This window comes from Muntiacus reevesi, chromosome 17 (genome assembly GCF_963930625.1).
Source record: "Muntiacus reevesi chromosome 17, mMunRee1.1, whole genome shotgun sequence".
Classification (NCBI taxonomy): domain Eukaryota; kingdom Metazoa; phylum Chordata; class Mammalia; order Artiodactyla; family Cervidae; genus Muntiacus; species Muntiacus reevesi.
The window spans coordinates 58928560-58954916 of record NC_089265.1 but is presented as its reverse complement, the minus strand read 5'-3'; the positions used below and the strand labels follow the sequence as shown (position 1 = coordinate 58954916).

At 44.9% G+C, this 26357-nt stretch overlaps 1 protein-coding gene across 1 annotated transcript; it reads right to left on the bottom strand.

Annotated features, from left to right (window-relative positions):
- Positions 1–1739: 1739 nt before the first annotated feature.
- ANP32B (acidic nuclear phosphoprotein 32 family member B) lies at positions 1740–25543 on the bottom strand. Its single transcript, XM_065907888.1, has 7 exons — positions 25173–25543; positions 15655–15804; positions 12499–12621; positions 6951–7140; positions 4590–4714; positions 2825–2900; positions 1740–1905 (listed from the first exon to the last, which is right to left on the bottom strand). The coding sequence occupies exons 1-7, from the start codon at positions 25224–25226 to the stop codon at positions 1838–1840; spliced, it is 786 nt and encodes a 261-aa protein (XP_065763960.1). The 5' UTR covers positions 25227–25543; the 3' UTR covers positions 1740–1837.
- Between the last annotated feature and the right edge of the window lie 814 nt (positions 25544–26357).

Genomic DNA, 26357 nt, shown 5'->3' with positions numbered 1-26357 from the left:
AACTTGGAAATGCAGGAAAACAAAATCATCCGAAGTTACTGTTCATTATTTGACAATATATGCAAAACCTGTGGACGCTTAGGTTGTACAAATTTTATAATGTATTGAAGGTGTGCCAAAGGGCACTGATTAAGACCTCGTGGTTGGGGAAAATATGTCAAACCAGAAATTGATTTTCCTAATATTTCTTTGTAAAAAGCAACATCCACTCTAAAGCCTAGTTGCTGTTGTTGTCGGTCAGTCATGTCCGACTCTTTGCGACCCCATGGACTGCAGCACGCCAGGCTTCCCTGTCCTTCACCATCCCCGGGAGCTTGCTCAAACTCGTGTCCATTGAGTTGGTGATGCCATTCAACCATCTCATCCTCTGTCGCCCCCTTCTCCTGCCTTCAATCTTTCCCAGTATCTGGGGGTCCACTGACACTATGTAACTTTTGCTAGAACTAAATTCAGATTAGGTTCCAACCTTTAACATTGCTTTTACACGTGTAAAAACCCACTCATTCCAGTAGCTAAGTTACCAAAACAATCCTCAGATCTTCCACTACAAATATTATTGACAAGTCACACGTGTATTGAACCACTGCATACAGACTGCAGAGTATCTTACCCCAAGTCCTTTTAAGATCTGTAAGAGAGCAAATTTCCATCTTTCTGCAAAAGGAAAAAAAAAAAAAAAAAAAAAGCCGAGCTGACCTCAGGCAGTGCCGACCGGCTCCCTAGCCAAGCTTCTCACGTCATCCTCCTTAGCACGCCTGCCTTGATAACCATACTCTCTTCACCTGTCAGTCAATCCCTACATGTTTCAGCCTTAGCACAAAGCTCAGTTTTTCCTTCAGACCTTCCTGTCAGTGAGGGTCAGAGACCATCAGTGCCGCAAAAGACTTCCAGAAGCCATCTGGTCACACCCCCTCGATTTTATAGACTGGGAGGTAACCCAGAGGGCAACACAGGTCACACAGTAACCAGCAGCAGAGCCAGGGCAACTCGGATCTCCTGGGACTCTTCTCTGTTACGTGACCCTCCTTTCCCTAATTCATCTATTACTTGGACCTAGCGTTTTTCACTGCCTTTCCAGGGTTCCACAGCGCTGAATTTCAAACATCATTTTTCAAAAGTGTACATCATTTACTTCCACAATCATCAAGAATGAGGATGAGGTTTAAATGCTCAAAGATCCTACACACTTGTGTATTTCTCAACAACCACTAATAAAAAAAACACCAAAGAAACCAGTTCTTTAGTGTGTTTTAACACAGGCTTACAAAGTCTTAATTTACAAATGTAAGCATACAACTAGGCTTTATCAAAGAGGAATGTGTTTATTTCACTTAAATTCTTAAAAATATTTGCCAGTTGTCACAATGTCCTAATGTAAAAAAAAAAAAAAGTCTTTGAAAAGAAAAGCATGAAAAAAACAGACCCAAAATGTTAAGATTTTATTTACAAAGCTTCTTTGTTGTACAGAAAGTAAAAATGCTGTTACAATCTTGGTGTAACTGGTAGCCACGGACAGTTGACTCACCAATCACAGCTATCCACGCTACAGCAAGTCTTACACAAAAACCTAACAACGCTTACAATTTTGTTGGGGTGACGTCCCCAAGCTTGGTGGTGGATTTCCAAGAGGGACTAGATGGAGGAAGGTGGAATGTCACAGGAACTATTCTTTGGCTCTTTGGGTGGGTGGGTGTCCTGGGGTTTGTATCACAGCTACCTTTTTTTTTTCTTTAAAAAAAAAAAAAAAAAAAAAAAAAAAAAACCAGCTACCAAATCCATGTCAGCAGTCCAATCAATACTGAACAGTTCTTTTTTTTTGCAGGTTACTGGGGTCTTATTAATCATCTTCCCCTTCATCATCTGTTTCTCTCTTCCTCTTCTCACCTTTCCCGCTTTCTTCCTCTTCTGTATGAGAACAAAAATTCACTTTGAGACAATTAGAAAGGCATATATGTACTTTGCCTAACTGTTGCAAACAGAAGTAACAGCAATGAATTTAATGGTTAGGAGATGAGCTCCTTAAGCCTCTTTTCTCATTAGTAAAACAGGGACAACGGCAGTGACTCCACAGGGTTATTCTGAGGATTAAGTGAACCAGTGCAAAGTACTTAGCCTAGAAAATGGCAAGACTCAAACTGCAGTTCATATTAACTTTAAAGAGATTTCTTAGACTCTAGGTATTTGAGACCCAGAGACTTTCACATCGTTCTGTCTTTTCAACTACTAAACTCATGATTACTTTTATGAAGTTAACTAAATCTGCACTAAACGGTGTTTTAAAAATCCCCCTGAAGGCAGAGACCAGGCCCTGATCACTGCTGTATCCAAAGTAAATTTAGTTCTGAGACGGGCAGAGTGAAGATGCTGCTGGGAAGTATAACTCACAGAAAGCGCAGCAAACAATTCAGTGCTCTGAAACACCAGTGTTAAAATCTACTTTTTAATAAACAAGTGTTTCTTTGGTTTTAATTGTGGCGGGGAAAGGAGAACTGGAACAGTGCTATTTATCTATCCTGCAAAGACTACACTCCAATTAAAAAAGTTTTTTAATGAATAAATTCTGAACACAGGAATCTCCTGCCTAACAGTGACACAAAAGACGGGGTCTAAAAAGACAGCACGCAGGGACTGAGGCCAGGGCCTCCTCCCTCACACAGGCATCACTGCCCGCCGTGGAGCAGGCGACGAGCCGGCACACACACGCACAGGCCGCTATCCGCGCCTCTGGAGACCACCAGGGCCAAAGGGGTTTTATTTTCTGCTCCCGGATTCCCAATTCTGTATTAATGAACTGAGGGGGACCAAAGCGCATGCCTCAACCCACCTTCATCTTCATCTTCGTCTTCGTCCTCATCTTCATCATCTTCATCAACTTCTCCATCTTGTCCAAATTCTTCTTCCTAAAGAATGGTAAACAGCATACCATTATTAGATTAATTCTGCCCAGCTAAGAAATACGAAGAAAAATAAGAATTGTCAATAAACTTAACAGTTCATTCAAGGAGAAAACTGTAACGTTACTTTTATTCATTTAAGATACTGAGAGCTGCTGGTTTTTCTTTAATGGGCTTAATTAAAAATTTTCTTAAAAAACTGCTTTTCAGAAGCACTTTATTTGCCAGACGTTTTTCATTAGTATACAACTTACAATGGATAACCCCAGAATTAATTTTAAAACCTTCAACTTCAAAGCAGGCTTGGACAAAGATTTCTTTTCTTAATTACTTAATTTTCGGCTGTGCTGGGTCTTCACTGCTGCACGCAGGCTTTCTCCGGCTGCGATGCACCAGGTTTCTCACTGAGCGGCTTCTCTTGGTGTGGGGCAAGAGCCCCAGAGCCTGTGGGCTTCAGCAGCTAAGGCGCAGAGGTTTAGCTGCTCCCAGGGATGTGGGATCTTCCCAGATCAGGGACTCAACCCACCTTCTCTGCACTGGCGGGTGGATTCTTAACCACTGGGCCACCAGGGATGTCCCTGGACAAATATTTCTATATCCAACCCCACCTTTTTAAGATAAATAAAACGCTTCTTTCAGAAACTTAATTTCATTAGCTATCTACAAGATTATACAAATGCTCAGTCTTATATTTGTACTATAAAAGGACATTTTTTTAATGATATCTAATTTTCTTGGCCTGTGGTGTTGGAGAAGACTCTTGAGAGTGAGTCCCTAGGACAGCAAGGAGATCCAACCAGTCCATCCTGAAGGAGATCGGTCCTGGGTGTTCACTGGAAGGACTGATGCTGAAGCTGAAACTCCAATACTTTGGCCACCTGATGTGAAGAGCTGACTCACTGGAAAAGACCCTGATGTTGGGAGGGATTGGGGGCAGGAGGAGAAGGGGGCGACAGAGGATGAGATGGCTGGATGGCATCACAGACTTGATGGACATGAGTTTGAGTAATCTCCGAGAGTTGGTGATGGACAGGGAGGCCTGGCGTGCTGTGATTCACTGGGTTGCAAAGGGTCAGATATGACTGAGCGACTGAACTGAACTTTCTTGGCCTGTTTTTACAAATCCCCATTAGGATTAAAGTCAGTCCTTTCTCCTATCCTTCTATGGTTAGAAGGATAGCTATGGCTTCTTCAGCTCCTCAGAGATTCTGTTATTACTACATGTCCCATAAATTAGACCCCCCTCCCTGCTCCTTCAGAGTATGGCCACATTTTTATTCAACTTTGCATCCTTAACTGTTTATCACGGAAGGTACATAATGTACTTATTTCATTAAGCTGGATATACAAGAAGTTTAGACTTGGTAGACACCTTTCATTTCAATACAACAAAGGAAGGCCATCTCATCAGTTCTCAATGTTTCCAGCTTTCTCACCCTACTGAATGAATCCTCGACTTGTTACTGCCTCCCAAAGTTAAAGGGTCAAGACTTACTCTGCACAGCCAAGCACTGTCTAGTTTAGCGTTCAGTAAGTATTCCATTTAGTATTAATATTTACTAAAGGGGGGACAAAAGCTAAATTAGTCAAACCACTATTAGTCTATTCACAAGTATAATAATTTCTTCACAAGAGTTTTCCTTATTAAACAATCCACACTTTAACTACGAGAGGGCAGGAGGGGGGGGCACTGACCTCCCCACTGACTTCATCCTCGTCCTCCTCTCCTTCTGCATCTTCATCTTCATCGTCATCCTCTTCATCATCAAACTCTTCTTCCTCACCGTCTTCATCCTCCTCCTTATCCTCATCTTCTCCTTCTGAAAACAGTCCAAAAGGAACACATCAAAGAATACCTACTGAGGTGGCAGGGAGCTTTGGGTTGGCCCACAGACAAATGCTGGGCCACACCAATGTCAGGGAAAACCATGAACCACAGTCACCTCCTTCCTCAAAAGCTGCTGAGGCTCAGGTCTTCTGACCTAAGATCCATAAAATCCAGAGGCCAGGAGTCCTATGTACATTATAATACTTACTGATGAAATGATACAGTGTCTAGAATTTGCTTCAAAATAAGGAAGAGGAGAAGTGGGTAGGAGTGCATGTGTATAAAATAAGATCAGGCATGAACCAATCACAGCTGAAACTCAGTAATGGGAACATAATAGTTTTACTGTTATTTCTACCTTTGTTTATGTCTCAAATTCTCCATAGTACAAAGTCACAAAACCCCCAAACAACCAAAATCCCCCCACCAACCTCCTCCTCTGGCGTTAACCCGTTCCACCACAAACCAGCTGTGCCAATCAGGAACCTGGGGAACACCCGTAACAACTCCATGACGGGCTGGCGGCCAGGCGCCCGTGTCCTGTATCTTTACTGCATTTGGCGCAGGCCCCTGGTCAAGCCGTTCCCACCTCTCCAGGTCCTGGAGCTCACTGTGCCTTCTCCTGCCTCCTCCCTCTCCTTCCTGTATGACTAACCCCGGCTCAGCCCTCAAGTCTCAGTCAGACATCACTTCCTCAGGCCAGACCCGCAGCCTCAGCTACACGCTCTCACACACGTACCGGGGTCCTGCTCCATCACCACAGACTTTGCTCACTTACGATTATTTATTTAGTTTGATCACTTAACACTTCTCTTCTTAGTAGACAAGGGGACAGGAAGCATGTTTGTTTGTTCCTAAAACCATTTTCTGCAGCCTGCCGTGCAGGAGACCCAGATGCCCGCCTGACTGGTCCTGCTCCCAACTGCCTTTCGCTCTTCAGGGAGTTTCCTCTACAGGTGTCTGCACACGAGTGGCTGCTCTACCCACTTACGGTGAGCTTAGCCAGCCAGCCAGACGGATTTGTAAGAGAATCGGAGAACCAGCAGTGAAGGGACTGAGTGATATGAACATGTGGAACACGATGAAGCATCCTATTCGGTGTCCTGTCCACTTTACCATCTAACATCCCAGGTCTTTTTCCCTTGTCTCAAATCTGCTGCAAAACTAAACTGCAAAACGTTTCCAGAGTACTATGCCACTGATTGCAATACGGTATTCTTCACTTTTCTTGATTATTTTTGCCTTATAAACTTCTGTCTTTAAAGAGATATAAGCTCTGCTTCCTCTAAGCCTCTCAGGTGAAAAACCTTTTAGCCTAAGAGTGACTCTTGCTAAACCAGTCACTGTGTAGGGAGAGCACGAGCTGAGCAGGAGGGTTAGTTCGGGTGGAAAAGATACTAAGACTCTTGGAGGAAACAGGATGAAAAAACTGATCAAATGTCAAGAGTAAAAAGTACATTCTAATTCCATGTTATAGCCAGAGATTATTTCCTTTATTAAAGAGAAGATGGAAATCAACATACAGTGCTTTCAAACCATTACCTTTTAAAACTCTAGCCATCTATCGAAAGTAGGAGAGATATTTATATTTGAATATAAAAACCATGGACCAAGGACCCACTAAGTGCAAGAAGCTAAGAAGGTAATCACAGCAAAGTCAGAAGAGACCAGAGTGGCAGAGTGACAAGGGCCGTGAGGAAGGTAAGCGAGGGGATGCTCGGGCGCCACGAAACGCTGCCTGGAAGCGCTGACAAAGGCGATCGGGACGGATACGCAGGCCGTCGTCAGGGAAGGGGAACTGCTGGGAGGAAGGCGGGAGACTTGAGGCAGTGGTCCTGTCGGTAACCCACACGCCGCCTCAGTGGGCTGGAGCAGTTTACGACCTCTAGGCTCCAAATCCAAAGCCAATCAGCGAGCCGCCGGTCTAGTCTGGGTCGCCTGAAGACTTCAAACTCCTGCTGGTTTAGTCGCTAAGTCGTGTCCGACTCTTGCAATACCACGGACTGCAGCCCGCCAGGCTCCTCTGTCCATGGGACTCTCCAGGCAAGAGTACTGGAGTGGGTTGCCATTTCCTTCTCCAGGGAATCTGCCTGACCCAGGGATCAAACCTGGATCTCCTGCATTGCAGGCAGATTCAACGTCCTAAGAACTCCAAATTTAACAGAAGGCCTACGTGCATAGATATAAATTATTTTTCTTAAGAGCAAGAGCATTCAGTGCCCACTCACCCTCATCATCCTCTTCTTCATCCACACCATCCACCTCGGCATCTGAATCTGGGGCTTCACGATCCTCTCGGTCATAGCCATCCAGATAGGTCAGCTGGGGCAGGAGCTTGAAGACACTCTCTCGGTAGTCATTCAGGTTAGTGACCTCACAGTTAAACAGGTCCAGGCTCTTCAGACAGTCCAGCTTTTTCTGAAGAAAAGGATCAAGAAACACACCTCCTAAACCAAAGGAACATAAGCAACAAAAACCATCTCCTAAAGAGGTAAAATTCTAGGCTCTGAATTCAATAAGCCTATTCAGCCTTGTACATAGGAAAACATCTCAAGTCCATCACAACCTTTATGACTGCTCACTAGATTTTTAACTAGTGTTCCCTTCTACCACTATCCTCTCAGAGAACTGTTTCCTTCTGGCACTATGAATGAATAATCTTAAGAAATATGAATTTTAAATATTAAAGGTGGATCTTTTTACAGTATGAGACAAATCAGAGACTTGAGTAATCAAATGACCAATAAGACCATGCTGGGTTATCAAGCAATCAGTGCTTTTGGGGTAGGAAAACGGGGGGAACATTTTTTTCAGTCACACCAATTCAGTCAGCATCAAGGTCCCTGGCACTTCTACTTGGGGACACAGATGCGAAACACTCGAGAACGGAGCAAAGTGAAGCACAAGGTGTGGGGATGAGAGTGTTTTCTGGGAAGACGGGAGTCGATGCAAGCTGGCGGAAAAAAGGGGAACTCAGAGTTGAAACTTCGGGAGTAGAGAAACTTCACTCTTTTCTTCTTTTTTAGTTTTGGGGGCAAAGACTGATACTACTACCAGACCTTCCTGATTTTACCATACCTTGAAGTTTTGTTGTAGTACCTCATTTGTTTGAAACCCATTTCATTATCTAAAATGGTTAAGATCTAAAAACTTGGCCCAGAAGTTTTCTGAGCAGCCAAACTGATAGGAAAATATCTGTGTATTCTACTCAGATCATTTGGTATTACCTCAGTGTACTAGTATTTCAATACCAGGTCTATTAAGTTTTGATTAAGGGTGAATTAAGAGATTGGGAGGGCAGAGGTAGTATTACAGACAAGCAAGCAGAGAGCAACAGAAAGTGACGACAGACCCTCACAGGGAGGAGGAGAAGGGGCAAGAGGGGGCAAGCCGATCAAGAGCAAACACAAACTGCGAGCCACAGTCGCTTGGTGCCTTTTCCAACAGGGAGTGGGGGTGGGGAACACGGATACAGGGATTCCTAAACTTAACTCTTTAATGGCTCTGAGTCAATACAGAATGTTTGGCATTCTCTAAATATTACTAAAAGGATCTCTTTATGAAGTAAATTGCAAAAAATAAATGCTGTTTAAAGACTGATGCTTTCTTGAGAAATCTCCTTCAACTTTCACAAGCACCTGGAAGACAGAGATGAAACAAAACTCTTTCTTCAAAACTTGAAGAATCTGTGTAATTGTTGGGAGTTACAAAATGACTTAAAAATCTTTGCTCTAAAGCAGACCTTGGCAAGTGACAGTTGGCTGACCCAGTATGGCCTGCCTCTTGTGTTTGTAAACTAAGCTTCACTGGAACACAGCCATGCTCACTGTTTATGATTATGTATGGCTTCCTTTGCGCTCCAATGGCAAAGTGGAGAAGCTGTGACACTATATGGCCTCAAAGCCCAGAAGATCTACTACCTGGTCCTGTAGAGCAAGGGTTGCCGACCCCTGCACTCACCACCTTCATATTCCTTATCAAAAAGGTTCCCACACTGGCTTTCTTCTCACTGAACAGCCCTTGGGAACATAAAGCCAGGCAGGGAACACGGAACAGGGTTATAGCAACAGGCAAATGTATTCCTCAAAACACCAATGTGCAGTTATCCAAGAGTTTGTGGATCCAATAAAGTGCTTATTAAGTTAGTACCTAAAGTCTTAAGAAAGCTGCCCCCAGTCCTGATTGTAGGGAGAATGACTTTTGTGTCATGGAGCTTTCAGAACAGGCTCCCTACTGGACAGCCTGACCCCCACAAGTCCAGGTATGACTTCTTGCCCAAGAGGAAAAAAATGCTGAAATACCACAGCGGGTAACTGGGGAAACTTTTCATTCACAAGTATGTTGACACTATACCACTTGAGATAGAACCATGAGTAAATCTGGGAGCTTTCCCACGGAGGCTCAGTACAAAATTCTTCGCTCAAAGGAATGAGCCATTTATTGGCCAACGTTATTTCCTAGGAATGGATGTGCAAAAATACATACAACCCCTGATCTTTAATGTTCAACAGTGCCCCAAGCCCGTTTTCTAACTCCTTTGATTAGCCTAGTACACAGGGCCTCCAAGGCTTCCCAGTTTCTGAAACTCTGAATCTATAACATTTTTTGCTACTTCTTCAGAACGGAACCATTATGAATAACTCAGACGTGCCAAACAGTATGCTAGAAAATGAAGTGAAAGCAAATAACAAAACCCCAAATAACTGGAGTACTCTAGAACTGTTTAGAGCTCCAAAATTGTGCTTTAAGACCCCAAATACACTACACACAGATTATTCAGGAATCCCAATGTAATATGTAAATACTGCTTTAAAAAAAAAAAATCACAACTCTACCATTTCAGAAATTTGGCCTAAAACTAATAGGCTAGCCATAATAAACAGTAAACATTTTATTAACAATAATTTTGCTTGCCTTCTTAGAATTTAGAAGGGCTTTGGGGGATGGTTTGGATGGCCCAGGTCTCTTAAAAAAGGTGTCCAAGGAAGTTTGAATTGATGCCTTCTTTGTCTCTCGATTAATGTCCCTGTAGTAAGCAGAGGCATTCACAATCATTGCATTGACTGTAAGAACTGGGCTCAACGTAGACGGTGTTCAAAATGCATGTGGTTGATGAGGATGAGATGGTGTTTTCCCCACTGAAGAATACTTTGAGAAGTTGAAATGGACCCAACACTTCCCCCCTTCACCTTCTCCTACAGTATTATTTATCCTGAAGTTATAACTTCAGGAGCCCCACCTGGCACCCCCCGGAACTGGAACAGCAAGTTCAGGAGAACAGCAGGAGCTCTGCCTTCCCCAGACAGTCCTGGGCGTGTGGGGCCATGGCTCTGTCACTGGCAGGCCGAGTGTGTGACTCTGGACAAGGGTTCAGCGTCTCCTAAGCCTCAGCTTCCTCGTGTGTGGAATGAGGGCCATGTTGCTTCTATCCATTTTGTAGAAATGCTGAAGATCATTAATGGATGACATAAAGCACCCACTACCGTGTATGGCGCACAGCAGACCCTCCAAACACGGTAAACATTGTGTAATGATTATTTCTCATACTGCACTGTTTCAGGGGATTAAGACTTTCATTGCCAAAGGGTCCTACTATCTAAATAACTTATCAGGTCGGGAGCACTCATGCAAACAATTCCTACACAATGTTTGCTTCTGCTCTGCCTCTGAATGCTAGGGCACTGATACAAGCTTCTGATGAAACATCAAAGATGACTAAGGTTGCCATGAGAATTAGGCAATGGCCAGTGATCTCGCGTGGGAAGGTGTGGCCTGGTACCCGGTTCTAGAGAAAAGGAGTTCCTATGCTTACAGTTACTGTGAACTGACAGGGCTGTCATGAAACACACAACAAAGGTTTAGTGTAGCCCATGGGACCGAAGGGAGACCATCAGCGCTTAATTTACTACTGGAACTCCCCGCTGAGGTCTATTGGGGTATGGAGTAAATCTATAGGTTAAAAAGGGAAGAACAGGTTCCAAGGGCAGTGGAAAGAATGGCCTTGGACTTGAATTCCTGCTCACCATTTATTCCACAGCTACTGTGTAATTAAATTCAGTCTCCTCATTTCTAAAATGATATTCTCTCTTCTCTGCATTACATGAGGATACAATGGGCAAATGTTAACATCTCTGAATAAGGAAAACTGTAATAAAAGTCTGCTTATACACAAGAAATGGGAATTGACTTGGAGGAAAACAACAGTGAAACAGGAGGAAGCCTGGGTGTCTGAGTGTACCTAATATGAAAAAGGAGGAAGCCCGGGTGTCTGTGTGTACCTAACAGGAAAAAGGGGCAAAAAACGGAGCAAAGGTGAGCAACAGGCCCCCAACATTTATGAGAAATAAGCTGAATGCAGTCCACTTAATGAAACATAAGAACAAAGGGTCTTGGTAAACAGTGATTAAATTTACACTGGAGTACAGCCTCGATTACTGATTAGGAGAGAAAAAAACTCTATTAGTTCCAGCAGGAAATCTTCATTAAAGGAAGTCATAATTTAACTCTTATCTTCCCTTGAAATATCAATATTTTATGCAAATTATAAGCTCAAATATTTTAATATATTGTGATGTCAGAAAAGATAAGAGACAGGAGAAGGATGCCTTTTCCTCTTGAGTTCTGCTCTGCTGGATCCTGAAAGACAGCTCCTATCTTCTGACTAGCCCCTCTCCCAATTAGTGTCCGCAAGTTAAGTCCAATGGAAATACTGACTTTATGTAAAGCAGAAAAAAGGAAAGCCGCCACAGGCTTCTTTGGGTGGTATGAAACAGGTTTGAGTTTCATCAGCCTCATTAAAATAGAATTGTACGTCTGTGAATAGAATGTCGTGTTTAGGGGGGAAAGTCAGTTAACAATCTTGAAATGACAGGAATTTCCAGGTGGCATCAAAAGAAGAGAGTCTGTGGGGCTACCCCCCACCCGCCATTAACTGGGAAGAAAACAGGACTAGTGAGAAAGGAAGGAGCCCAACTATCTGAGTGTACCTGTAACAAGGAAAAAAAAACGGCAAAATTCATGGAGCAAAGGAGAGCAACAGGCCCCCAACGTTGCTTCGTAAGCTCTTTTCTGGTCACTACAACTTCTACTTAACTAGACCCCCATCAGCACAGCTTCCCAACTTACAAGCTAAGTACATTACCTTATTTTATTCTCAGAACTCCTAATTGAGGTAAGTAAGGCAGGGATCACTATCCTTCCTGCTTCATAAGGGAGGAAACTGAGGCCCAGAGAGAAGAAGCAACTTGCCCAAGGTCACACAACAAAGTCTATAACCCAACTGGCACTTAAATGGAACTTTCTATAGTTTATCCCAGCATGTAAGAGGAGGAGAATTTGGGGGTTCCCATGCAAACAGTGATCCAGCTGGAGCTCAAAATTGTGAATCAGAAGACCTAAACCTCACTGGAGCTGCCTTTGAGATGCCCAACCCGATATAGACAGCCTTTTCTATAAAAGTATAGAATAGCCTGGCCAGTCTGGGGAAAATTTTTTAAGATAAATGTTTAAGGCTATAGTCAGTATATGATATTTTAAAAGAACAAAAAAGAAAAGAATTCCCCTTTGAAGTTAGCGGCCACAATAAACAGGGAGGGAGAGCAAAGTCATAGGAATACATGTAATTAAAGGTTCTGATCTTTTACTCTGGACTCCTTCTATAAAAAGTATTATTAAAAAACCACCTTCTCATTATTTCCAGTTATTTCCCTCACAATAAAGAAATATGAAAATGAAAATGACCAATAAGTCCTGGTTTTCAAATTCTCAATTACTTACCAAAGGTTCCAGGGTGCTGATATCTTTCAGTTTATTTCCACTTAAGTTTAGATGTGTAAGATTTGGAAGTTTTTCTGCTAACATATCCAGACCTCCACAGATTCTATTGTCACTGAGCTCAAGCTGTTAAGAGAAAATGCACAGAGCACACAAACACGCAGAGAAACAGGTGTCATTGAAGCGTTAGAAGCAACAGATACAGTTCTCAGACACCAAGATCAAATGACCTCTATTTTTCATTAGGGCATGTATGTTCATTTTGTTTGATTAAACCCAAATTACAGATCCTAGGAACACTTCAGGGAAGGAGAGACATGTAAGGATGAGAGGGTTGCATTTTCTTAATCAGCTGCTTATTTTAACAGTTTGGGCCCTAACATCAGTGAATACATTTCCTAACCTAAAAAGTGGGTCAAAGCAAATTAGAATTCTTTGAGAAGTTGCAATATGCTGTATGTGCCAGGAAAGGTAAACGCATTCTAAGCGGCTATTCTCTGTGTCAAGCAAAACTCATGATCGTACTTGAAACCCAACCTGTTTCCGTACAGTGCGGACTTGCCACGGGGTCCTACATCTGGGAGCCGCCAGGGAAGGCCGCCCTGAGGGCTACAGGAATGGTACAGGCCCTTAGAGAAGCTCCACGACTTCAAGAAAGGGGATGGGGCAACAGCTTCAGGGCTGGGAAAGCCAGGTCCCCAGAGGACACTTCATATACAAATCTACTGCGAGCCTTTCCAAGAATTCTAATTTCTTTGCTGCAGGTCAAGTTGAGTGGGAAGTGGTATGCCAATGAAGGAATGAGCCTTCACCAAGGAACAGTACAGTGAAAGAAATTGGAGCCTGGAAAAGTAAAGACAGTTGAGAGCATCTAATTCAAACTCTTCATTTAGCAGATGAGAGCACTAAGGCTAGAGAGCTGGTTTCAATTCTACTTTAACTGCCAACAACAACAACAACAACTGTATCTAATCCTTGCTACTGCTGCTAAGTCACTTCAGTCTTGTCCAACTCTGTGAGACCCCGTCCCTGGGATTCTCCAGGCAAGAACACTGGAGTGGGTGTATCTAATTCTTACATAGTACTTAACTGTTAAGTACCCAAGTACTTATGGTACTGCTCAAAGAACTAGAAATCCATGAACTCATTTGATCTCACAACCACCCTATGGGTAAGTAGAATCATTACCCCCATTTACAGATGAGGAAAATGAACTTAGAATAGACTATGCAACATGCCAAGATTACACAGCTGTTACAGCTGTGAACCTATGATTTGCAGCCAGGGAGGCTAGCTTCAATGTGCCTCCCTATGCTATGTACCTAGAATAGAAGGAAAACTTACGTAATTTAGTCTGGCATGCAAAGAAATGAACTATATGATGCAGAACAGAAGAACTCTAAAAAACTGAAATACTCATTGAAAGACAGACTTTTAAAGACAATAAGTCTGTTTAGGTGTTTTTAAGCATTTCAGAAGAGAAAAATACCACATTTCAATACATTTGTTTCCCCCTTCTGATGGGTAGTCCAGTAAAATACCTAAAATTTCTTTTGGTTGGCTAGAATATCGACATATATAATATTCACAACCTTTCAACATGAGTTCTTAGGGAGGAGAGATAACAAGGCAATCTGCCAAAACATTTGGTGGCATATTTATTTTGAAATGAAATCAATGTGTAATTTAGGACACTCGTGACATTTCTTTCAGAACCTGTCTCTTGTGACTTTCTGAATAAGGATGGCAGTAGAGACCACAGTAGGGACCTGCTAGGATCACGTCTGTGCAGACACAGGCTAAAATGCCACCGTTTCTAACGGGCTCATTAGAGCTTCCAATGTCATGATAACCTACATAAACAAAAATGGATTACACTTGAACCTCTCAAGTAGATACCGATCAGAAAAAAGAAAAGAAATTTACAAATTTAAATATAACAGAATTCTTTTTAATAGCAGGGTTGCCCTGAAACTCATGAGGACTACCTGAGCATTTAAAACACACAGCACTTCTGGATTTTAATTCACGTATTTTAAAAAAAAAATAAGTCCCTCTCAAGATTCAAGCAAGCATACAGGAACAGCTTACCTATTTGTTGCCTAAATTTCATTTCAGTTTTCTATGTGTATCTTTCTTAGATGAAGCTTCAACTTAAACTCCCTAATAAAGAGATTAGGTAAACAGTGGAGAATTCTGCAACACTGCCAAGACCACACACATTTTCATATGTAACGGAAAAGGTAGTGGGTCAGCAAATAAGAAATATGGTTCTAGTTCTGGCTCTAGTACTAAACCACTTCTGTGGGTGGCTTTAGGCAAATTACTGTACCTGTCTGGGTCTACGCTGGGTCTGTGCCTATAAACAAGGCTAGAAGATCTTCTAAGTTTCTTTCAGTTCTGGCAGAGGCTTTGTGACAGGTTAATGTGCAAAGACACACAAAAAAACATTTTTCTTGAGAATTTTTTTTTCTTGGTGCGTGGCAAGGATGAGGGGGGTGTGTGGGGGGGTGGGGGTGGGCAGTGTTAAGAGAGCATAGTGATTGGTTTATAATTAGACCAATAAAGCCCTAACAATGGACCATTAACTAGGCAAGGGAAATACAGTTTTGTTTAAATGAATTCTCAGTCACAACACATTTTAAACTCCCTAGTCATTAAGAATTACATAATGGATTTGAAATATCATAGGCTACAAATCTGAAAGGTCTATACTTAAATCCTCCCTTAATCAACGTTAAACATGAAAAGCAGGAGGAACCCATGGTTCCTAAACCAGAGCATACTAAGAACAAAATGTAGTTAACATTATAGCAACAAATCCATAACAATTATTGAGTACTAAATTAATCATCATAACTATTTATTGAGCATCCAACATGTATTATTTCCAAACATCATAGCAATTCTGCAAGATCAGATGGTATCACCAGTTTACGGGTGAGGAAACTAAGTCTTAGAGAGATTACATAACTTGAGAAAGAGTCACCCATCAGGGAAATGACAGAGCTGGATGGAACGCTGAGCTCCAGATCTGCCCAGTTAGTTACAAAGGCCATGTGCTCTCAGTTACACTAAATGCTTCCTTACAGATAGAATTGTTTATTTTTCCCTTCCCCAGAATGGTTCTCTTCTATTGTTAAAAGAAAAAGCACTTACCTTTTTCAATTTAGGTAGTTTGGGAAGATTTGAAACTGAAATCAAGCCTACATTTATTAAACTGAGGAACTCTAAGTTCACAAATTCAGCTGTTAAGCCCTCAATTTTCCCATCATTTGATTTGCAATTGTCCAGGACAAGTTCTCGAACCTGTGGGTGACAAAGCAGGGAAGAAAGGTTTTCAAAAACATACAGAAAACAAAGAAGAATGCAAAACCTCCAGCCATAAATACTCAACAAATCACCCACATATAAGGACAGCCTCTACTTAGCCCCAGATCATAGTTATAAATAAATGAAAAAAATGATTAAGCCTTTAACAACGATATTCTAATAGATATCAAAGGTGAAATGTCAGACCATGGTTACAAATAAAGATTTTAACTCTACTTTCCAGAGACAGAAACTACAGCTCTTAAGATGTTAAGTGAAGAGAAACAATACCCGTTCTTAATCCTTTTCCCAAGTCTGTTCCAAGAGGTGCTTTACAAATGCAGGAGAAGCTACCCACCTCTCTTCTTGGCCCATCCTACCCATAAACTCCTTTAGGCCACAAGGCCCAGGAGACTGACACAAGAAGAAAACTTAACTTTTCCAGCAAGGTCACTAAGAGACTGTGGCTACAGGTTTCTGGACTAACATTTCTACCTCTGGTTTTATTAATCCTTACTAAGATTATCTTGACACTACGAAAAGACCAAGATCCAAGAGCTCTTAATTCAAAACCAAGATCACTTTGTTTTATGTGTAAAAAAGATATTTCTAGGGAAGAGAACAGTTAGATATTAGATTCCTTTTTCAGACCACAAAATCTCCTTTAGAGGTCCTGAAATTCAGAATTCAAACCCATCCAAGAGTATCACATGTGAAGATTCTGAATACTAATTATTTAATAAAGTCTACTGTGTAAATATCTACCATGCTAATCTCTATTGCCATTCTTGCTCTGTGGTTGACTATGACACTTCCTAGTTTTAAACACGTTTTGATAAATTTACACGGATGCAAATAAGTTTTAACTGCCAAAGGCATTCTTGCAGTAAATCTAACACACTTAGTGGCATTAATGCGTAATCAAGCATGTATGAGATGCTGATAGCTCTAAAATGAAAATAGGGGTTAGTATCTTTATCCTCCTACACAAAATCCAAAGATACTACTCTAGCAATTGCTAACATTTATGGAGAATTAACTCATTGCTCTTTTTACCACCATACCCCCCTGCCCCCAATTACAGAGAAGGAAACAGATTTGAGAGTCAGGGATACCCACACAGCCACAACTTCTCACTCTCTACTTCCTCTTCAGAAGCCTTGCTCTCAGGATGCACACAGGCCCATTACATCTGCTTCTTTCTTCCCTTCCTTCCACTTTTCTCTTTATGGATAGTCTTCCCTCTTCTGATAAAAATTAGCCTACCTGAAAACTTAAACTGAGGAGAGCTGGGCGCCAGAGACAGATGCTTAGGGTCAATTTCCAGCCCTGCCATTTACAACCTGTGACCTTAGGCAAGTCACTTAACCTTTCTGTGCCTCAGTTTCCTCAAGGTGAAGTAGAACTGTTATAGAAAGTAGTGCTTTAGACACAGTGAAAGCTGAGAAAATAACCTCTGGGAAAAGGTGGAGGAGAATGACAAGGACATGTATCTCTTTTGCATTAAAAAAAAGAAAACCAAAAAATCATTAAAAAAAAAAAAAAAAGTCAACTGTAACTACCCACCAACCCAAGCATTATATTGCAATATCACTAAATGTTTCCATTTGATGTGGGGCTTTTCTATGACTATATCTGACAGAGAATCCAAAAATGCTATACAGAATGACACCAATATGCCAAAAGCCAAATAAAGAGGAATTTAAATGGCCATTTTGCCTCCCAGCCCATGGGTGAAATCACCTCTTGGACATTTCTCTCAACTGGTAAAATTCCGCTTTAACTAGAGTCAAAGAGAACAAGCCTGTTGTTTGCTTCAGCAGAATAGGAATCAAGAAAGAGAAAGTGGTAGGGAAAAAAAGATGTTAAAAGTGGTCCAAATCTGCAAACTGAATTGATGGGTCTGAAAGAAGATGGAGAGGAATTAAGGTTCTGGTTTAAAGAAATGGGAACTCTGCAATGGATGGAAATAGGAAGGAACAGTTTTGGGTGCGGGGAGGGGAGCGGGTATGTAATGAATACTACAAAGGATATCAAGTTTAAGGTTCTCATGAAAAGTCCAGGTGAAAGTATCCCCAAGGAGTTGGATAGGAGAATCTGAAGTTCAAGGTTTAACTTCTGTATATGGAAGTCATCAGAGCAGAGAGTAGTGGAAGGGGATGGAATTCCTATGAAAAGGACCAAGGATGGAATCCTGGGGATCCTGCAAAGGACGCTTGAGAAGAATCAACAGTAGCAGTACCCAAAGGTGAAGCATTAGTGTCAAACACGTAGAAAGGCTTAGGAAATAAGGCCTAAGAAGTCACCGGGGCAAGCGGGAGGATTGAAAAAAACTAGATAATTTGTCCATCAAGGAGAGACATCTCCAGGAGACACTGGGGGGTGAATACAGAAAACGTTTTCATTTATGTAACCTGTTTCTTATAATCTTCTCAGGGAGTAAAAGTGACTGTCCTGGGGACTTTTCCATAATCTTATCTAACATTTTTACAATGAGATTATTGATCTATTAAAAAAAATTAAGTTTAAAAAGAGTCAGTGCTAGATTTTAAATTTCATCAAGCATCACGATGGCAGGGTCATGCCTATTTTAGTTACCACCATATTCCGGGAGTTGATGAAGGACAGGGAGGCCTGGCGTGCTGCGGTTCATGGGATCACAAAGAGTCGGACACGACTAAGCAACTGAACTGGATATTTCAATATGAGAAAGAACATTTACAACAGTCAAAATGGAAAAACTGGCATAGGAGCTTGTGTCAGGATTGGAGGGACTGAGGAAATGATGAAACAGGAAACCTGGTACTTTCTGATGATAGGCATAATCACATGCAAAGAATGTTGCTATCTGTCACTTAATATTTTGGTATTTTTTTCAGTCTTTGTATATTTTAAATACAGTAACATGAAACAGTATTACTTAATAACAACTATACTTTTTAACGTCTAAAGAAATTAAAAGATCTGATGTAAAATAAATTACAATACTCCCTAATAAACATGTTTCTCAACTTTCCCTATTATAAATAATGCCATGCTATCTTTTTATGTGAAATTTTTTTTGTAATAAGGATTATCTCCTCACAATCTATTGCTAGGTGAAAAAACAAACATCAGAATCTTGAGTTACAAGCTCTTTATCTTAAAATGACAATCAACCTCTCTCAAGATTTTTTTGTTACCTTTCTTGATATATGAAAATTCTAGGTATATGCATATAGTTACCTTTTTCTTGAGCATATTGGTTTTACCCTGAGGAAAAAACAAATACCCCAACAGAAATACTGACAAAAAAGCAGACAAGTCATAAAAACGTAAATCATCAGTAAACAAACTCATTTGACTACAACAAATCATAAAAGATACGTATTAAAAATGAGATGTCATTCTACTCTCGATGGAGAAGAGATAGGATAAGAAAAGGAGCTGGTACGTTTACAAGTGGGGAGTGAGAAGTCAGGGCATACATACCTGAGACCTTTAATTTCCTCCATGAGTAGGAGGAAACAATTTATTGGGGTGAGTACAGGGAAGGGCTTACGGCTCAGCAGTGAAGTCATGTCCCTGAACTTTTCCAGCAGGGCTGAGGATGCAGTAAAGAACTGTGCTAACCCCAGAACCAAGTCCAGAGTCACAGCAAGAAGACGAGCCACAAACAGGCACACAGCGGAGTGGAAATTACCGCAGAGCCCAAAGGAGGGCTCCCTCAGGGCTGTGCCCAAGGACAGGCCTGAAAAGCCTGCCCTAAGCACCCTTCCGGCCAGCCTCAAGTTCTAAACAGGACTTTGGGGAGAAGGTGTCTGTTCTCAGGCATTACGTCACCAGCATGTAAGATTAACTGGGCTTTCCCTCTCCGTGAAGTCCTTCCCGAGTGTGACAGGATGGGGGACCGATGTTGTCACTGCCTCCTGATATAGGCCCAGAATAAATGGAAGGTTCGAATCCAGGAAAAACAGCCCCCGTTTTCCTCCTTATGTCCCAAACCCTCCCCGGGGGGGAATGCTGGCAGGCACGTGTACCTCTGTGTGTAGCACTTACACTATTTGATCCAAGCCACAGTTGCTTGGCCTTCGCTTGAAGATACATGACAACTTTGGGGACCAAATTCACCTTCCTCATCCCTTATTTTCCAACTAAATTAGTTCTTTTTCCTCAAACACAAATTTAAGGTAAACACTTAAGAACTAAAAACAAAAATCCAAACTATTTCCTATGCAACTTTTTAGTTTTCTATAGCTATCAGCAAAGCTGATACTCTAGTTTTCCCATGAAAAATTTGAAATACATGGTAGCCAAATTACAGAGATTGGGGCTAGGAGCCACAGAGGAGATCCAGGAGTTTTCCTTTCATCCTCTCCACTTGGTCTCATTTCCTATTTCCCTGGTTGGTGGTGGTTTAGTCATTAAATTGTGTCTGACTCTTGGGAGCCCACGGACTGTAACCCACCAGGCTCCTCTGTCCATGGGATTTCCCAAGTAAGAATACTGGAGTGGGTTGCCAACTCCTTCTCCAGGGGATCTTTCAGACCCAGGGATCGAACCTACGTCTCCAGCACTACAGGCAGTTTTCTTTACTGAACGAGCTACCTAGCTACTCTTGGGGTGACCTTCCCCAATTATCAGTTACAACTGCTATAAGAGGAGGAAAAGACAATATGGAGAATTAAAGATCATTAAGTCATCAATTATTTTAGTTAGAAAATACATGATTATTATAGTGAGTGAAATAATCCAAACACATGGAAAGTAACTCTCGCCACCCGTGACAACTCCCGTCCTTCAGAGTTAACCAGCCTTCAGACCTTCCGCCCTACTACTACTTTAAAAGAATGTCTGCAAAATGACAATAGAACATTAGTGGCACCGAGATGTGTTTGAGTGGCAAAACTGCCTGTATGAAGGAAAGAAACACCCATCCTGCTGGTGGGTAGGTAAAAAAGAGAACCATTCTAAAAAGCAATTTGGCAGAGATTCACAGTACAAAATGTTCGTTACAATACTAATTAAAACAGCAAAAAACTTTCTAACCACCTAATGAGGAGGGTTAAATTATGATCTATGCAGACATGAACAATGCAAGATAGATGTTTACTATACTTTAACAAGGTATTATATTCATTAATAGCAAGATCCAAGTTCAGAAAAAACTTTTCCTGTGGACTATACCAGAATATCTTGGTGGTAGAATGTGTGTGTGTGTGAGATTCCTGTTTTTTAAGTTTTTTTTAAATCTATATCTACTATTTTTTTTTTAGCTTATCTGTATCTAATTTTTCATTCAATGACGCTGTAAACTAAAGAATACAAGAAATATATATTCTATATAAGAAAAAGAACCCAATTGGCTGCTATGCAGCAAATTTGAATAAGCCCTTGAGTTTAAAATAACTAGACACAATAAACGTCAAAAGTTGGGGGAAAGGTTTTTCTCACGTAATAGATTTTGTTTTTTCTCTTAAAGGCCACGGCCATGTGGCATGCAGGATCTTAGTTCCCGGACCAGGATTCAAACCCACGCTCCCGGCACTGGAAGCAGGGAGTACTAACCACCGGACCATCAGGGAAGTCCCCTCACATGATGTATTTTAAAAAAATTTTTTGTCAATATCTTGGGACTAAGGAAAAAATATTCTTACTTGTGGAATATGAAATGTCTCAGTTTAGCACACAGGCCGCCAGTGTTCCCGCCAGGTGCAGTCTGCAAACCACGGTAACGGCATGACTTTCTAACTTTGAACAGACTGGAACATCAAGGGCAGATGTCCCTAGATTCATTGTTAACGAGGTGCTCCTATCGGTGGCATGTCTGGCATCATAGGAAAATGATAGTCTCACATAAAGACACTGCTCCTCCAATTCTGGAATATATCTAAATTCCAGATCTAGATATAGGTTGCATCAATATCTCATTACTGCACGTGTCACCACATCTGACAGTACCATCAATTTCTGTGGTGCACCTGTATGTTCTACTGCTAGACAATTTGCTCTCAATGAAACAACTGACAACACCAATGTCCTGAATAAAATAATTCCTACCCTTTGCCTGTATTTTAAAATAGTGATCACTATTCTTTTTGAAGATGACTTTATAATGCCATTTTAAGTCATTTTTCCACTATGAGAACAAACTTCTGATATAAAGAGGTGTTTTGGACTCAGAAAAAACTCAATTATGTACTTCTTTATAAGCCACTCAGGTAAACAGCACACGTAGTATCAGGTGAAATGGAACCTACTCTCTTGGTCTGTCTTATGTGTTTTAGTTAAAAAACACAAGAGGGTGAAGTGTTACCAGGGTCTTCTTCAAACTTCCAAATAAAAAAATAAAAACAAAGCAGCCATACTCACAGAAAAAAGAAGCCCATCTGATCTTCAAACACAAACACTGAAGATCAAACCTCCACTCACCCTCCCAGTCTTTACCTCCCTCGATGACATCAAGGTCAACCAAGGAATATGCTGCTGTGCATTTAAGAGCCTCTGGTCTATACCAATAGGTTTACAAGAGACAGGGTTCTTCCTCCTTTCCCAGATGAAAAGTCTACAGGACCCTAGAGGTCAAGCCTACTCTAACACACACATGGAGCCACATGACTAGCGGACTTAGAATCATTTTGTAACTTCTCACTTACCTTAAGGATGCTTTTGTGCAAAACATTTTTTTTTTTTGGGTGCAAAACATTTTAAAATTAATCTTTTAAAATTTCCTTGAAATCTACAACCCCACTCGCCCACAGCCCAAAAAGCCTTCTTTCTGTTTAAGGTCGAAGCTTTCCTCTCCTAAAAACCTAAGGCCTACCCAGGCTCCCTTAAGTCCCAAGGGGAGCCATTCTTACCCCACAGCCCTGGTTGGCTCCCATGACGCTCTGCCAAGGCCTCTAACCTGCACAAGGCAACAGGCGCCACGGGGTTCTGAGGCTTCAGGGGGGAAGGGGCTGCTCTCTGCCTTGTGCACACTGCTTTTCCAGGCCCTGCCATACTGTTGGTACACAAATATTTATTTAATAAAACCAGTGGATTATAGTAGGAGAGTGAAGTCCAATGAAGTCGCCAACAGTCACCTGTGGCTTGAGCATCTGATATGTGAATAGTGCAACTGAGAAACTAACCTTTTAAGTTAAACAGATACATGACTTTAGCCTGTTTTTGGCAAAAGGGCAAAGCTTAAGCTGATTTCTTGAGAAATTAACACGTGCACATGTATGTGTATTTTAAAAAGCAATAATTAGTTATTTCAAATACAAAAAAAATCCATATACAACCAGACCAGTTGTGTTTCCCAGAAGGAACAACGGTGCTCGTAGCCGAGTATTTTAATAGCGCTTTATGCACATTCGAAGAATTCAAATGTTACATTTTAAGGCACTGTGAAGATTCTTGTGTATTTTCTTTTGGAAAATTTGGCTAAATCCAAAACCTTCATATTCTACTGACTTGGAACTACGCAGTAATAATTCAAACGTCTTAAACTAACAACGCCTCAAAATGAGATCACAACTCTGCAAGTTTCACGGTGTGAAGAAGCTTAACAGTTCAGGATACTAGCACGTGGCCGAAACAAAATGTCTGACTGATGGAGGGAAGGGACGAGCGCGGTCAAACCTCAACCTTAAAACTCGGAGGGCCGAGTCGAGACGCTCACGCCTCGAGGTCCTCCGCGGACGATGGGTGAGGCCACGAGGTGCCACAACCCCGCACTTCACTTGTGGGGACCTCGGGGATTCAAAGCCTCGTGCGCACACGGGAAGGCCGGGCTGACCCATTTCCACAAGTGGGCAACTTGTTACCACAGCCCTGACTGCACGCAGCGAGCCCACCGCCAGCCCGGGCGAAGATGGAAGGCCTCCCGTGGGCCGCCCCGGGGACAGAGGACGCCACTCACCCGAAGAGGGGGGTTGGCAGCGGCGCGGCCCCCGGCGAGGGCCGCAGGAAGCCGCTCTAGGTCGCGAGGAGGACCAGGGGAAGAGAAGAAAGACGCTTCTCAAAAGGCCCACCCGCCGCGGCAGGCGAGCGCTGGCCTCGGCGACGGCAGGCAGCACGTGCGGGGGCAGAGGCCTCCCTGCCCGCGAGCCCGGCCGAAACCCGCCGGACCCCCGGACGCCCGACTCGGGCGGAGGCGGCCGCCTGGCGTTGCCCTTTTAAGAAGGGGGGAGGGGACGGCAGTGCGCCCGAGAGATGAGTCGGCGGCGGCCGGAGCGCGCAGCTCCCGCCAGAACGAGCCGAGCCCAGGCGAGGCGGGCGCCAAGCAAGCCGCAGGCTCGGCCCGGGGAGCGGCGGCCCGCAGCCACCGCCGGGACAGACGAGCGGGGCCTGGCAGGCCGAGCCAGCCTGTCGGCTCGCGCGGCGGAGGGAGACGAGCGCTAGCCAACATGGCGCTGTGTCGGCTCGTGGCGCGCCCGGGCTGACGCGAGGAGCCGCCGCCCGCCCACACCGAGGGGCCAGCCTCCCGGGCAGGGGCCCCCGGACTCCGCCGCCGCGGCGCGGTGGGAGGGCGAAGCCGTCTGCGCCACAACGGCCGGCGCGGCCGAGCGACGCCCGCCTCGGGAGGCCGGGACGGGGGAAGGCCGGGGGGAGAAAGGGGAGCCACAGAAATGGAGGAGAAAGTTTTATTTTTAGGCTTGAAAAATGGCGGGAACCGCGTCCTTTTTTCAAACTTCGCCTGGGGAGGGGCGGCGGTTGCGCCACCTACGCCGCCCGGGCTCGCCCCTCCCCCGCCCCGCGCGCGCCCAGCCGCGCCCGCTCCAGCCCCTGGCGCCCGAGGGGGCTTCCTGTCCCCCTTCGAGGCGAAGAGACCCCTTCTGCCCTTCGGCCCCTGCCCGAGTCCGGCCGGCGCCAACCGCGAGGCCTAGCCTGAGGGGACCCTCCCCCGCGCCCCGAGCCCCGCACCCCGCGCCCCTTCCCCGGCCGGCCTGGGGCGCGCCGAGCCCAGCCTGGCCCGCAGCGGGCCCGGCTCCGGCCGGCCGCGCGGCCCCTCGGCAGGCCCGAGCTCCGCCCGGCCGCGCATCCCGGGAGGCTGCAAACATGGCTCCCAGCGTTACACAACCCCCTCCTCCCTCCCTCGCTGCCGGCCACACGCACACGCGCTCCTCAGGGAAAGGACCCCGGCGGGCGAGGAGCTCAAAGTTTGCTCTCCCCTGCCCCCACTGCCTTCCCTGGACGGCCGCGGGCTCCCGCGGGCGCCAAAGAGTTAATCCCCGCGCGCTCGCTCCCCCCTCAGCGCCCGCCCGCCTTCCCCGTACGAGCCCGCGAGCTGCGCTCTTCCCCGCGCCGCGGCCGGCGAACCCGCGGTCCGGGCCCCGCAGGTGGCCACCATTACATGCAAGTCATCGGGGGGAGAGGGCGCCCGAAGGGGGTCTGCTTACAGCTGCCGGGGTCCGGTTCCTCAGCTCCAGGTGGATCCTCCTCTTCATGTCCATGTTTCTCTCTCTTCCCCCCTCTTCAAACTTAACTTTCCGCGGCGGGGGCGGAGGGGGGAGAGGCGTCCCGGCCTGCGCAGCGAGGGCCGTCGGGAGGGGTCTGCTCGAGGCAGAGGCCGACGGCGCGGTCCTGGGTGGCGGGCGGCGTGCGGGCAGGCGAGCGGAGCCCCCGGAGCCAAGTTACTCGCGGGAGCGGAGAGAAACCATGGAGGGAAAAGGGGGCTGGAGCGCAGCTCTGGTCTCACTACCGCCGCCCCCGGCCGCGGCCCCGCACTGCGCTTAAACCGGCGACGCGGCGCGGTGGCTGCTCGGCTCGGCTCGGCCCCGCGCGGCGCCGCTCGGCTCGGCTGCCGCGGCGCACCAAGGACGGGGCGGGGAAGAGGCGCGGCGGGAGGGGCGGAGGCTGGGGTGGGAGGGGGAGAAAGGCGCAGCCCCGGGGACTGCAGCGACCTACTCCCGCCCTCCGAGCGAACGTGGGGAGGCTGATGTAAGACCCGCCTGGGGGCTTGCCCGCCTGCCGCCGAGTTGAGCCCGTGGGGCCCCTTCTCCACGCGTCCGGAGGCGGGTCTCCACCCCCTCGCTTGGACGCTTGCTGGGAGGGCTGGGGGGAGTAAATTACTGCCCGGCCTCGGGGGTTCCTAAGACCAAGCTCTTCCGCGAAGACTCGTCCAGGCCAGCCCGACGCCCGCGAAGGCGGGAAAGGTGTAGAGAGCGCGGGACAAGGGCTTTCGGGTTCGCCTTCCGCGCCTCCGCACCGTGTGGGGCCAGCAGCCCGAGCCCCGCGTCTCTCTGGGCGGATGGGTCTGGAAGTGTGGCGGAGACCCCAGGCGGCGGCAGGAGCGCTGCGGTCCGGGGTTGTACCGCGTGGCACCGGGCGGAGTCGACCTTCGCGGCCGGCGGGGACCGGGTGGCCCGGGCCGCTTGCCCAAGCCACAGAGGAGCCGAGAGTCCCCCAGTCTTGGAGGATCTCCCTGGGTTTTCTAACATTTAAAGATAGGCTAACGAAGGCAGCAATTAGCATTTCTAATGGGACCCCGGAGTTAGTTTCCCCGAATACTTTTATCTTTAAGGGCACCCCTGTGAGGTGTGTGAATTCTTGATGGGCTCCATTTCGGGGAAGCTTGGCAGGTA